Below are 14,169 nucleotides of genomic sequence, written 5' to 3'. Positions count from 1 at the left end.
TCACTTCCCAATATCCCGGAGCAGCCCCGACGGGTAATGTGTGTGGGTAGCGCAATAGTCCTCCAGCCCAATGAGACTACTGCCCACCCAGAATCCTCACAGGGTGACTACGCTTTCCGAAATACTTCTCTCAACCTCAAGAGGCAGTCCAGACGTGCTAGACTTAGAGGCAAGCCGTCACGCCAGGGTCTGTCCTCCCTGAGACCTCCTGACCCCAACCTTGAAGTCCCTACTGAAGCTTCATCTCCCTGTATCCCGGAGAAACCCCAATGGGTAATGTGCGTGGGTAGTGCACCAGTTCTCCTGGCCGAAGAGACTTCTGCCCATCCAGACTCCACACAGGAGAACTTCCTGCACCCGGCATCAGATGCTTCTTTCTCTTTAACCGGTGTGCATGTCCAAGGATGCTCCAAAGCTGTGGTTACCTCAGAGTCTGTGCACCTCTACTACCTGGCGGAGGATCCCCTGTTGCCTCCTGAACCCTCCGGGATACCACTCGATGACAAATGGAGAGAGACTTCTCTACACCCGGTACTCAATACTTTGTCCGCTTCGTCCTGTGAGCCTGACAATGGGTACCCCAAAGTGGTAGTTACCTCCGAGTTTCTACACCCCTCCGACCAGGCGGAGGATCTCCAGTTGTCTCCTGAACCCTTCGGGGTGCTACCTGGTAGCGAAAGGACAGAGACTCTCCTATACTCTGTACCTGATACCTCGCTCGCTTCGTCCAGTGAGTCCAACCTAGTGTACTCCGAAGCAGAGGTTACTCCTGAGTCTCTACACCCCTCCGACCAGGCGGAGGACCTCCAGTTGTGTTCAGAATCCTTCGGGGTGCCACCTGGTGGTGAATGGACAGAGACTTTCCTATATCCTGGATCTGATACCTCGCTTGCTTCGTCCAGTGAGTCCGACCTAGTGTACTCTGAAGCAGAGGTTACCCGTGAGTCTCTACACCCCTCTGACCAGGCGGAGGACCGCCAGCTGTCTCCAGAACCCTTCGGGGTGCCACCTGGTGGTGAATGGACAGAGACTTTCCTATACTCGGTACCCGATACCTCGCCTGCTTCCTCCAGTGAGTCTGACCTAGTGTACTCTGAAGCAGTTGTTTTCTCTGAGCCTCTGCACTCTTCTGACCCGGCGGAGGACCTCCAGTTGTTTCCTGAATCCTCCGGGATACCACCAGATAACAAAGAGACAGTGACTTTTCCTCATTATGTACCTGATAACCCGTCTATTTCTTCCTGTGAGCTTGACAAGATGTACCTCGAAGCAGAGATTACCCTTAAGTCTCTGTCCCCCTCCAACCCAGTGAACGACTGGTCCTCGAATTCCCTGCGGAAGATTCTGGCAGGCCTGAAGAAGAGGGGGCGTAAGGGGGGAGGTACTGTAACATACCTGGCGGCGTCCTTGCATGGTGGTCCATCTCCCACTGTGCAAGAGGGCGCACTTGATCACCTGTCCAGAATGTCTCTCTGGCTTCCCTCCATGCTGTCTGTTTGTGTCTGTTTCTGCTGCTTAAGGGCGGCGCCCGATCACTTCCTGCCTTTTGTACCTGCTGTGGGTCACACCCCTTGTGCGTCCTCAGCCTATTGCTGTCTGTCACTTGGTATATAGCTCAGCAGCTCCCTTCTATCCCTGCCTGAGCATAGTGTTTCCTTCAGTGTGTGCTTGCACTCTGAAGGTGCCAGGTCCCGTCTCTTGTCTCCTGCTTTTTGTATCAGTTCCCGTGTCTGAACTGAGTCCTGTATGTCTCCTGCCTTGCGGTATCAGCTCCCGTGTCTGAACTGAGTCCTTTCTGTGTTCTCTTGTCTGTCCTGTCTGAACACGCTCCTAGCCTGTTCCTCCTGCCTTCTAGGGGCCGATTACCTAGACCCGTTCCTGTATCTTGTCTGACCTGTCTGAACTCGCTCCTAGCCTGTTCCTCTCGCCTTCTAGTGGCCGATTTCCTAGACCCGCTCCTGTGTCTGGTCTGTCCTGTCTGAACACGCTCCTTGCCTGTTCGTTCCGCCTCTCTGGGGGCCGTATTCCCAGACCCGCTCCTGTATCCCTCTGCAGTGTCGGTCTCCTCCGTACACTCAGTTCCAGTCTGAACTCTCTCCTGTCCTTTACCTGTTTTGCCTCTATGTCCGTTCCCTTCCTTTTTCTGCAGAGTCTGAACTCGTACCTAACTCCTGCTTGTTGTCTCTGCAAGTACTGTGTGAGTATCTGGCTCTGTCTTTCCCTTCCTGTCTGTTCCGTGTGAACAGAGCCCTGTCCTCCCTGCTCAGCCTTGTCTGCTGTGCTTGCCTGTAACCCTCTGCCTGTATTGTTCCTGAGTCCCGGTGTGTACTGGGTCCTATCCCGCCTGTGTTCCTACCTGCTAGTGCCTCCCTGTCTGCACTCTAGCTGTGCTTGTCTTTACCCCCCTGCCTGCATACCCGCCTGCCTGCATACCAGTCGTGCCTGCCTATACCCACCAGTCTGTGTGCCAGCCTACCAGCCTGTTCCTGTATTCCCCTGTGTGGGTCAACAGCCGTGTCCGGGGTCTGTCCTGGAGTAGCACCTGGTCCCTCTGCTCGGTTCCTCCTTGGTGCACTGGCGTCGTATGCCGTCGTGCGACCCTGGTCGGATCGGGTGAATACCTAGTCACGCCCCTCCAGGCATTCACTCTCCGGCACGGTCCAGTGGAATCACTACCAATCACACGCACACGCCGCTTAGCCCGGGCGTGTGCATAACACAGGGTTAGTGAGTAGAGAAGAAGTAGAGACAGAGAAAAGAAGCAAATATAGGAACAGAACATCAGGAGCTCTGTGGGAGCAGTGTTACAAGGAGTCAGGGGCTGGCAGCTGCAGAGCTCGCCCTGACTGAGAAGATTTCTTACCGGACCCGGAGTCCGAGGCTGTGGGGACTAACTCCTACCCAGCAGCAGAAACCGACCGGCAGGGGATTGCAGGTCCCCTGGCCCAGAAACCCAAAGGCACGGTCACATGCGTGGGACCAGCACCGCCGTCGTGGAGCGGAAGCTACTAGAAGGCCCCGAGTCACCGGCCATACGGGTGAGCACCACACGGCACACTCAGGGACGTGGGCTACTTTTACCCGCCTCTAGCAAGGTAGCCAGAAGAGTACAGTTAGTTTGGGAGGCCTACAACTCCGCCTGGCCAGGGGAGATTCCATCTGCTCAAGGACTGACCAGGCCCCAATCGCTAGCCAGTACTCCGGGAGGGTCTATCTTTGTGACCAGTAAAGGCCCTGAACTACACCGTACCGTCTCTGAGTGGTTCCTGCTACCCCCATCATCCACGTCGGCTGCCCTGAGGCCATACCCCTCCCGTTGGGGGTTATACTACCACGCTGCACAATCCTACCACCGGCCTCAGCGGTCTGTCCTGCAGCAGCAGCCCTAAAGCTGCATTCAACGGGTGGCGTAGTCATCTAACATCACTGCTATTGCAGCGCCACTTAGTCTGACTCCCTGGGCACGGACCGGGTCACCGCCACGAGACTACAACCCTCAACAGATCCGGCTCCGGGTAAGCCCCCGCGTGCGCAACGCAGCGCGATACAGGCCCAGGGGCGCGTCACATGCACAATTGCTACATTTATTGTCTATGACATTGACAGAGGAGGCCTAGTGCTGTACAACCATGTTTTTGCAATCCTGTAAAACACATCATACTATAATCATACTGAAGGTACCTGAAGCGAAGTGCCGACAGAACAGGATACATCTTCTTTCACAAATGTACGGTACGGTTGCTTGTGACGTGTCGGGCACATCTGATGACTAGGCACGCTCCGTCCATAGAAGGTAGACTGGATGCTGATAGTACTTTTGTGAGGACATCGAAGTGAAACATATTCTCCATCACAGGCACGTAATGTATAATTCCTCAATATTTTAGAAATATAACCTGCTGGAAAAATGAACAATTATAATACATGAAACATAAAAATTATGCAAAAGTCACAATTTCATATATTCTTCTATTGGCAACATTTTCTATTTCAACTATGCCTTTTTTAATAACATTGAGTCTTAAAGGGTTTGTCCAGTGATTGTCCTCCGAATAGTGTAAAAAAAAAAATAAATTACTCCCCCCCCCCTCACCGGTCCACTGCAGCTGCTGTTCCGATGCTCACCTGCTTCATACCGGCTTCTACTTCCTCGTCTTGTCTAGGAAATTCGTAATCAGCCAATTGATGGCTTAGGAGGATGAACACTAAAGTGAGTGTTTGGCTGTAAGTGGCATATCTAGCAGAAGAAGAAAAGGATCCAGTAGTTTATGTTAAACTGCTTGATCCTTCTCTTCCCCAACATCATTCCTCTGGGGAGAGTCTGGAGGATCCCATCCACATTAGATGATTGACTGCTCCCATGGAAATCGGTGGTTTGGCCAACTATAGCAATAGATACAAGTCCCATACTATCTCAAGAATCTAAATCCCGACAGGTGCCATTTTTAGTGGTCTGAATTCCTTTAAATTTATATGGGAATTCCTGTCCACCTTTCTACTGAGAGCAGCGCACATCAGGGCCCTGTTCTGAAAACGGATGCAGGTCCCATTGGTGGGACCCACATCTACAATATCCTTGAGTTATGCCATTATTATTATTATTATTATTATTTATTATTATAGCGTCATTTATTCCATGGCGCTTTACATGTGATAGGGATATACATAAAAGGTGCCATGAATGTATGAGGTGGAAATTTAAGGAGTAGTTTTATTTGAAGAGATGATGTTACAAAGGGGGGAAGGTTTATCTAAGCAGAGACTGTGAAGTCACCATGAAGGGTGGGTTTATCTGGAAGATCTGGTAACCTTGAAGTTGGAGGTAGGTTTATCTGAGGAGAGCTGCTTGGGGAGGTAATGTAATTAAAGCTGCATTTAGTGAAAGATTATCATGAATGAGTGTTCTAAAGAATATCAGCCGATCACCCACAGCGCAAAAAGATCATCGGACTCGCACTGCTAAGTACAATGGCAGCCTAGGAGCAGTGAGAGCACTGTAAACAGACCCTAAGAGGAAAGGATTATCAGGGAAGGGCTGGAAAGTCATAGACTAATGGCCCACTTACATGAGACAGTAATCAGCGACCAAGTGTTCACAGCAATGTCCGTTCCCAAATACCGACTGTCTAAACAGGCTGCTAGTCACATGACGAACAAGCAAAATGCTCATTCATTGAGTGTGACGATTTTTATGCCACCATAAGAATCATAGTTATCGGCAGCTCCTCGTCCTGTGCTTATGATTTCGAGATATTTTATGTGCACAGAACAAACATATTCGCTGTTCTCTGCATAGAATTCAAGTCGACCTGTGTAAACAGGTGGTCAGTATATGGCCACCGACCAGCTTATATCTAGCCGATCTGTGGTCCTAAAAGAGGGGCAGTGTTATATGATGAAAACTTTGATGTCACGGTGAGGTGACTGTTTATCTGATAAGGGATGGTGATGTCAAAGTGAAGAAGGGGCTGGAATAGAGGGTGCTAGTGATCTCACAGTAAAGATGTGGTGCTGTCATAGCGGGGGATATTTTTTGCCTGGGAAAGGTTAACAATTTCAAGGGCAAGTTTCTCTGGAGAGATCTTCTGATGGCCAAGTGATAGGGAGTTTTCTCTGGGAAGGTTTGGTGATGTAACTTTGAGGGGCAGAGTCATCAAGAGAGATGTGGTGTTGTCAATATGAGGGGGAGGTTTATCTGGAGAGATTTGGGGATGTCACCGTGATTGGAAGGTTAATGTCGAGAAATCTGGTGATGTCACTCTGGGGGTCAGGATTATCTGAGGGGCTCGTAAGATCACTCTAACATTAACATCTCTATAATGCTGTTAAGTTGGACAGTTCTACAGAAGACTGAACATTACACTGCTTACTACAATGTCTTTTTACCAGACCTCTTGTCTAATCACCGGGGTTGGGGAGATACAGGGCTTAGGAAAACAGACTGCTTCCTGAACCCTTAAGAATTTACTTATAAAGACAATAAAACATAAGAATGCAGACAACAGCAGCTGTAATATAATGCAAAAGACGGCATGACTGACAGCTGCATGAATCTGTGCTGTAAACTCAAGGATTTTTCTTTTGTCAATCAATTCTACAATACTGCAAATACCAGACAAAAATGCACTATTAGAGCATTCTCCCTACATGCACTTTGTATCTGTTATCACATCTGTTATCAGGGTTAGGACTAGAGATGAGCGAACCTTGCAAGGTTAGATTTAGTTCAGCTCAATGAATTTCCCAATGTTCGACGAACGATTCGTCGAACACATCTGAATCCCATTGCATTCAATGGGAGGCAAAACCAGATGCATACACAACACCTTCAAAGGGGCCCAAAAGCTTCCAAAACAGCTCAAATTAGGGGCATACACCAGGAAAAGTGGCATCAATTGACCCAGAGTACAAATAGTATAATTATTATTTTTATTTATTATCATAGCGCCATTTAATCTATGGCTCTTTACATGTGAAAAGGGGTATTCATAGCAAACAACAAGTACAATAATCTTGAACAAAAAAGAGTCACCAACTGGTACAGGAGGAAAGGACCCTGCCCGCGACGGCTCACAAACAATCTACAAGGGATGGGTGAGGATACAGTAGGTGAGGGTAGAGCTAGTCATGTAGCGGTATGGTGGAGCGAGGGTTACTGCAGGTTACAGGCTTGTTAGAAGAGGTGAGTCTTCAGATTTTGAAGGTTTCCACGGTAGGCAAGAGTCTGATATGTTGGGGTAGAGAGTTCCAGAGTAGGGGAGATGCACAGGAGAAATCTTGTATGCGATTGTGGGAAGAGGAGATAAGAGGGGAGTAGAGAAGGAAATCTTGTGATGATCGGAGGTTGCATGCAGGTAAGTACTGAGAGACTAGGTCATAGATGTATGGAGGAGACAGGTTTTGGATGGCTTTGTATGCCAAAGTTAGGACTCTCTGGGCAACGGGGAGCCAGTGCATGGATTGACAATGGGGAAAAGCCGGGGAATAGCAGGGTGATAGGTGGATTAGTCGGCCAGCAGAGTTTAGGATAGATTGGAGGGGTGCGAGAGTGTTAGAAAGGAGGCCACAGAGCAGGAGGTTGCAGTAGTCGACGCGGGAGATGATGAGGGCGTGCACTAATGTTTTTGTAGATTCATGGTTGAAGAATGTGTGGATCCGGTAGGTATTTTGGATTTGGAGTCAGCAGGACGTGGAAAGGGCTTAGATCTCAAGTTTTAAGGATAGATCAGAGTCAAGCTTGCGAGACTAGGGAGAGTGGCCAGCCATTGACTTTGATGGATAGGTCAGTTGGGGGAGATTGAATGAGATGGTGGAAAGATGATGAATTCAGATTTATCCATGTAAAATTTTAGAAGTCTAGCAAGGAAGGAATATGAAATAGCGGACACACATTGGGGGATTCTGGTTAGTAAGGAGGTGATAACAGGTCCAGAGAGGTAAATCTGTGTGTCATAAGCATAGAGGTGATACTGAAAGCCGTGAGACTCTGAGCTGTCCCAGGCTGAAGGTGTCAATGGAGAAGAGCAGGGGTCCTAGAACTGAACCTTGGGGGACACCGACAGATAGGGGGCTAGATGAGGAAGTGGTGTGTGAGTGGGAGACACTGAATGTTCTGTCTGTTAGGTATGAGGAGATCCAAGATAGGGCCAAGTCTGTGATGCCAAGAGATCAGAGAGTCTGTAGTAAGAGGGAATGGTCCACTGTGTTGAAGGCAGATTCCAGGTCCAGAAGAAGGACAGTAGTGTCGCTTGGATTTGGCAGTTAGTAGGTCGTTGTTGACTTTAGTCCGCGCAGTTTCAGTGGAATGATGTGGTCGGAAGCCAGATTGTAAGCAGTCAAAAAGGGAACAGGAGAAGAGGTAGGAGGACAGTTCAAAATGGATGTGTTGTTCCAGTAGTTTTGAGGCATAGGTGAAAAGTGATATGGGGTGATAGCTAGACACAGAGGATGGGTCAAGGTAGGGCTTTTTGAGGATGGGTGTTATCGAGGTATGTTTGAAGCATGAGGGGAAGACACCATTTGTTAATGACATGTTGAAGAGGTGGGTTAGTGTCACGGGTGTGTCAGATGTAACAGACAGTCGCCCTGCTGTTGGTTGCAGAAGATCTCTTCGTTTGGTGTTACAGACATCTTCTTAGCTATTTCTCTCTAGGACCCAGCGGCCACCTTCTTCCTGCTAATTGACACCCTGGCCTGGATGTTTAAATAGTTTCACTTTGCAGCAGGGAGGGTCCGGTGATACTCACGTTTCCTCGTGAATGCTTGGAGCTCTCAGACTGCTATTTTCCTCAGTGGTGCTAGGAGGACGCTTGGAGTTATCTCTCTGAAGTCGGCTAAAGCTAACCTACTTTCCACCTTGTCTGTCTCCTTTGTTGTCTTTTGTTGTTAGTGGGGATCAGCTAGCGCTCATCCCCCCTTCCCTATTCAGGGCCAAGCGCTAGGGAAATACAGGGTTTAGGTTCACGTGCGGCGATTGGTGAGGAACCAATACAGGGACGTCAGTGGAGACAGGGTGATATCAGATCAGCCTAGGAGGTCTCCACTCCCCCTTTTCCTAGAGTCAGGGCTCCCTTTCCCCCTTCCCTTTGTGTTGCACTTAATCTTTCACACACCTTGCGTGACAGTTAGGGTTGGGAAGAAGACTGTGGTAAGGTTTGGAATGAGGTGGGACAGGATTGGGTCAAGTTCAGAAGCGGTGAGATGTGAATTGGAGAGTAAAGAGGAAAGTTGATTTTTCGTGATGGTGAAGAAGCTGGTTTTGGAGGAGGAGAGTTGAGTAGTTATGAGGAGCGGCTGTGGGGACTTTAAGCAAAAGCTTTGCCCTACGTTATCAATCTTCTGTTTGAAGAATGAGGCTAACTCTTCTGCTGAGATGAGACAGAGGTGGAGCTGGAGGAGAGAATCAAAAGTACTGAATAGCTGTTTACATTGTGAGACAGGGATGATATGACAGATGAGAAGTAGGTTTGTTTTGCTGCAGTGAGTAATTGCGCAGCATTTTGACAACTTCAGCTACTGGACTGGCTACTCGACCCCCTTTCTCTCGCAGTCGCACAGTGATGCACCTTGTAAATGAGGGCCAGAAAGAGTATGTGTGCTCCAGTGGATGGCAAGCGCTGCATCGAGTGGCCTCTCCCCTTCCTCCACCTTAACATCAAAAACAGTACAGTCCTCAGAGGTGGCACCCCAATTACCCCTGTTTTCCCCGTATCACAACTCTCCAACCGCCCAACTGACTGTGGAGAACCACACATGGGCAGGTCTGCAGAGCTGTTCACACATTCTATTCTAGGGCATCAGGGGTGTACTCAAAAAATTCACAGACTCAAGAGGAGGAAAGCATCTGCATCGATGGGCAAATTATTTTTCAGTTGGTTTCGGAGCACAATCCAGACTCTCGTCACCAGAGGTTAACCCCCGGGGGTGGAGGTGATACTGATGAGACTCAGATACCTGAGGCACATGGGGACTGTACTGTGCTGTCAGGGCAGGAAAAGGAGGAGGGTGACTCTCAATGTGATCAGTGGGAGAATAGAGAGGATGACGATGAGGTTGTAGATCCCACTTGTGTGAACCCAGAGGCACACAGCTGAGTAGCTCAGCAGAGGAGGTGGAGGAGGAGGAAGATGAGGAGGTTACGTTGCGACTTCCCGCACAGACATAGAGTGATGCAACCACGACAAGCACTGCATCCTCAGCCATAACTGTGGCTGTGGACAGCAGTGGTTGTGGGTCTACAGTTCGCAGGGGTGGCAAGGGTTGCTTAGCCTGGGCCTTTTTGGAGACCGCAAAGGATGACTCAACTCATGTTATCTGTCAGCTTTGCTAATAACAATTGAGTAGAAGCAAAAATTACAAGAATTTAACTACTACATGCATGAACGATCCACATGCGTTAGCCTGGAAATCTTACTGTGCTAAAATGCAGATTAGCAGGCCTTGCCAACCACTGGCCGCCCCATCAACCTCATTTGCTGCTTCTTCCTCATCTGTCATTGTGCCAAGTGTTCTCACACAGGTCTCCGGCCGCAGAACCTCCACTTGTTTACCCGCTACAGTTGGGGTTGAGTGAGAGTCCGTCATCTGTTACGGAAGTGGATATGCCTGTTGTTTTTGACTGAACTCAGACACCAAGCACACCACATATTTCTCAATCCACCATACTATCTCCGACTACGCCTTTCTCACAATTCAGCAGTTTGTCGTGTTCATCCTACTCCACTCTCTCTCAGACCAGCAGTCATCTTTCAGTCCCGCAGTTATGGTCACATAAAATATTGTTTCCTTCTACATATGCCAAAGCAAAGAGCTTGAACTTCACCATCTCCAATCTGCTTGCCACAGAAATGCTGCCTTTCCGCCTGGTGGATACAGACGGTTTCCGAAAGCTGATGGCAGTCGCAGTCCCCCAGTACCAGTTGCCCAGTCGCTATTACTTTTCTAAGAAAGATGTGCCTGCCCTACACCAGCAAGTTTCAGACAACATCACCCGTTCCTTGAAAAAATCGGTGTCTGCCAGGGTGATTTCACAACTTACACCTGGACAAGCAAGCATGGTCATGGGCGTTACTTCTCACTGACTAGGCACTGGGTGACTATGGTGGCTGTGGGGGTAGGTGAGGATTGGGCTGTTCCACAAGTCTTGGCATCCCCAAGACTTTCAGGGCGCTTGGGAATGGAGAACTAAACTACTACCCACCTGAAGATGGAGAACTAAATTACTAGGCAACATGGGTTGGAGAACTAAATTACTAAACACCTATTGTTGGAGAACTAAACCATTACACACCAGAAGATGGAGAAATAAACTAATAGACAACAGGGGTTGGAGAACTAAACAGCTAGGCTTGGAGAAGTAAACCACTGCACACAAGGGGATGGAGAAATAAACCACTAAACACCAAGGTATCACTAGACACCAAGTTCTGAAATCCCCAAGGCTTGCGGGACAAACTTCTGTATCTAACACTTCCTCTACTGCTTCAGCCTCCTCCACCTCCTCTAGGGTCTCCACCTGCATGCTCAATCTTTCCCTTAATAAGAAACGCGTTCCAACAGTGCAATAGTACTTCAATTAATATGCTTTGGAAATCATAGTCAAACAGCTCAAAAGCTGTGGAAAGCTATCCAGGCAGAGTTTGGGCAATGGCTGCCTCCACTGAATCTGGAGTCAGGGAAGGCCATGTGCGATAATGATGTGAACCTGGTGGTGGCCCTACGCTGGGGCAACCTCACACATGTGCCTTGCATGGTTCACATCCTCAACCTGGTGGTATAGCAATTTCTCCGCCACTATACCAGCCTGGATGCGCTGCTGCAGAAACCATAGTCACTGTGTGCTCACTTCCACCATTCGCAACCCGCGGGTCATCGACTTGCATTGCTATAGAGATCTTTCAGCTTACTGGTTAGCCGATTGATATGCGATGTGCCGACATGGTGTAATTGAACTCTTGTCACGGGTGTGTCAGATGTAACAGTCGCTCTGCAGCTGGCTGCAGAAGATCACTTTGTTTGACATTGCAGATGCCTTCTTCAATCTGTCTTACTTTAGGACCCAGCAGCTACATCCCTCCTGCTCTGATTGACACCCTGGCCTGAGTGTTTAAATACTTTCAGTTTGATACAGAGAGGCGCCGGTGATATTCACATGTTCCTTTAAGTAAGCTTGGAGCTATTGCAGTCAGCTTACTTCCTCTCTGGTGCTTGAGGATGTTTGGTGTAAACTCTCCGGAGTCTGCTCAAGCTAAGTTTCTCCCCCCTGTGTTTGTCTCCCTTGTTGTCTTTAGTTTATAGTGGGACTGACCAGTGCTCACCCCCCCTCCCTCTCCTGGGCCTAGCTCTAGGGATTTACAGGGCTTAGGTTTCCTGTTCGGCGATTGGTGAGGAACCAATATAGGGATGGTAGGGGAGACAGGGTGATATTAGATCAGCCTAGGGGTCTCCACTCCCCCTTTCCCTAGTGTCTGGGCTCCCTTCCCCTGATCCCTTCGTGTTGCACTTAGTCTTTCCTACATTGTGTGTGACAACTCTGCACATGTTGCAGCGACTGTGGCAGCAGTGAGGAGACCTGGTTCACCCTTCTACACATTTTCGAAATGGCTATTATGATGGTTAGCACTGATGATGTCATCATCAACATCACTATTCCGGTCATCTACATGCTGAAGTACACTTTGAATAGTCTGCAGGAGGAGGTGGTGGTCTCAGGGGGAGAGGAAGAAGCAGAGGAGGATGCGGAAGGATAACAATATCTCTAAGTTCCAGATTGTCATCGCACAGGCGATTGCCATGGGAGGGTGGATTACAGTGATCAAGGGGGGCTCATGGTAGCAGACAAACTGTTAGTAAAGGTGCAGAAGATGAGGAACAAATGGAGTAGGACGAGGAAAAAATGGTGATGGGCGTGCAACTGTTAGGAGATGAAGGGGATAATGATCCCCTCTCTGTTGTCCGAGGCTGGTGGGAGGGGACAGAGGAAGCAAGCCTGAGTGTTATCCCGCCACCAACACCGTTATCACGCCATGGATTTGGACCTCATGGAAGAGCAAGACACATGAGCGCCTTCTTTCAGCACTATCTGCAACATAATTGTTGCCCATATTGTTAGGAATAGAAATAGTGCTGACTACTTGGTTGCCACTCTGTTAGATCCACGGCACAAGAGTAAATTTTGCCAGATGCTTTCCCCCTGGAAAGGGAAATGGCACTATCCCGGTGGGGCATCCATCCTGGAAAATATGACCCTCTCACATGATCGTGAGGTGGTGATAGGTTGCCATGAAATCCAGGGTCCTCCTGAAGGCCCCCATCACCGCCAACTTGGTGCTCTTGTGAGGACCAGATATGAGAGAGACTTCATAGGAGAATATAATTTGTACATGTACAATCACAGATTCAAATTTCTAAGTGAACTAAAAAATTAAGTGAAAAGTCATTAAAGAAAGTTATGACTCGTGGAAGAAAGAAAGGAAAAAAAAAAGAACAAACATTGTCTGTGTCATTAAGGGGTTAAATAAAAAAAAAGTTGTACAAGAGCGAAAAATAAAAAAGGATCAAGACTTAACAGGAGAAGAACAAGTGGCTCACTGTAACATTATATAGGAAAAGGGCCATTTTTCCCGGATAAAAGAAGCTATTCTAGCGTGTGACCGTACAGAGGATTCCAGCAGATAAGAGCTGGCAGGATTCCCCGGCTTTCATTCATAAGATTACCACCAGCTCAGTTACTGTTGGTCAAATATAAAGTTTATTCTTCAGATTAAGACGGCAATAACTAATTACTTGGCTTTCATCACTTTCATCTATTTACTACTAAACCTGAAACAAGAGCAACACAAAAGAGAAGTGAGCGGCTTTAGTGCTTCCCCTGACCAGTCTGCAAATATAAACTCTAAACCGACCATCTTATTAGACAATTGGGCTAATATTCACATGGAAATATTTGAGGCAGACCAATCAGACAAGGTTTCCAAACAGAAACAGCTTCAGTAAATGCTCCTTTTTGGAGAAGTTTTTGGAAGAGTTTGTTTTTTTTCCCCAGTTGTTTGATTTGACTGAGACTAGTCTGGAGCGATCATCAGATTTGTCACCAATGAAGTAACATGGACTTTTCTTTACAGCATGTGTTTTAAAAAAAACCTCTTCAGAAAAAAATGCTTAAAAAAATACAAAATTGATTTCCCATAGAAATCAGAAGAATTTTCCACGGGTATTTGAAGATTCTGGAGTGGATCCATGCAAAAATAAAATCAAAAGATCCTAACCTTATTCCCAGGTAAATGAACAGTATACTATTCTCTTCTTGAGGTAGTTAAACTATAGAACAATGTCTGACACTTGAGGCTATGTGCACACAAAATTTTTCAAATAGTTTTTGGAGCAGAAACTGAGCAGGATCTCTACAAATCCTCCTCAAAACTCTTGAAAAACTTAGAATTCCAACTTTGTTTTTGCTTTGAAAACTCAGAAAAAAGATTATGTGTGCACATAGCCTGATTTGGAATATCTGCCAAACCACAGAACCCTATGTACAGTATATACTGTACTCTTAGAGTTATTGCTTCTGGTTAATGCAGAGAAGGGTTCTGGATGGTATTTCTGACTTTGGTGACAACCCAATGTGTCGACCTTGAACAGGTAGCTAGACACTAGGTGGATAACTTTATT

General features: G+C 47.8%; 1 protein-coding gene across 4 annotated transcripts in view; it reads right to left on the bottom strand.

The window, feature by feature from the left end:
- Positions 1 to 14,169, bottom strand: part of LOC141258878 (protein eva-1 homolog C-like) — a 723,187-nt gene that overhangs the window by 646,337 nt on the left and 62,681 nt on the right. For 2 of the 4 annotated variants that reach the window (XM_073674091.1, XM_073674093.1), the window contains exon 2: positions 3,682 to 3,899. In XM_073674091.1, coding sequence (XP_073530192.1) covers positions 3,682 to 3,899 — 218 coding nt within the window. The remainder of the gene's footprint in view (positions 1 to 3,681; positions 3,900 to 14,169) is intronic. The other 2 variants (XM_073674092.1, XM_073674094.1) reach the window with 1 other exon arrangement.

The sequence above is a fragment of the Phyllobates terribilis genome, unplaced genomic scaffold (assembly GCF_046119375.1).
Source record: "Phyllobates terribilis strain yellow unplaced genomic scaffold, ASM4611937v1 Scaffold_3__8_contigs__length_932513732, whole genome shotgun sequence".
Lineage (NCBI taxonomy): Eukaryota > Metazoa > Chordata > Amphibia > Anura > Dendrobatidae > Phyllobates > Phyllobates terribilis.
Note: the sequence above shows the minus strand (reverse complement) of the source record. Positions and strands in the feature narration are given on the sequence as shown.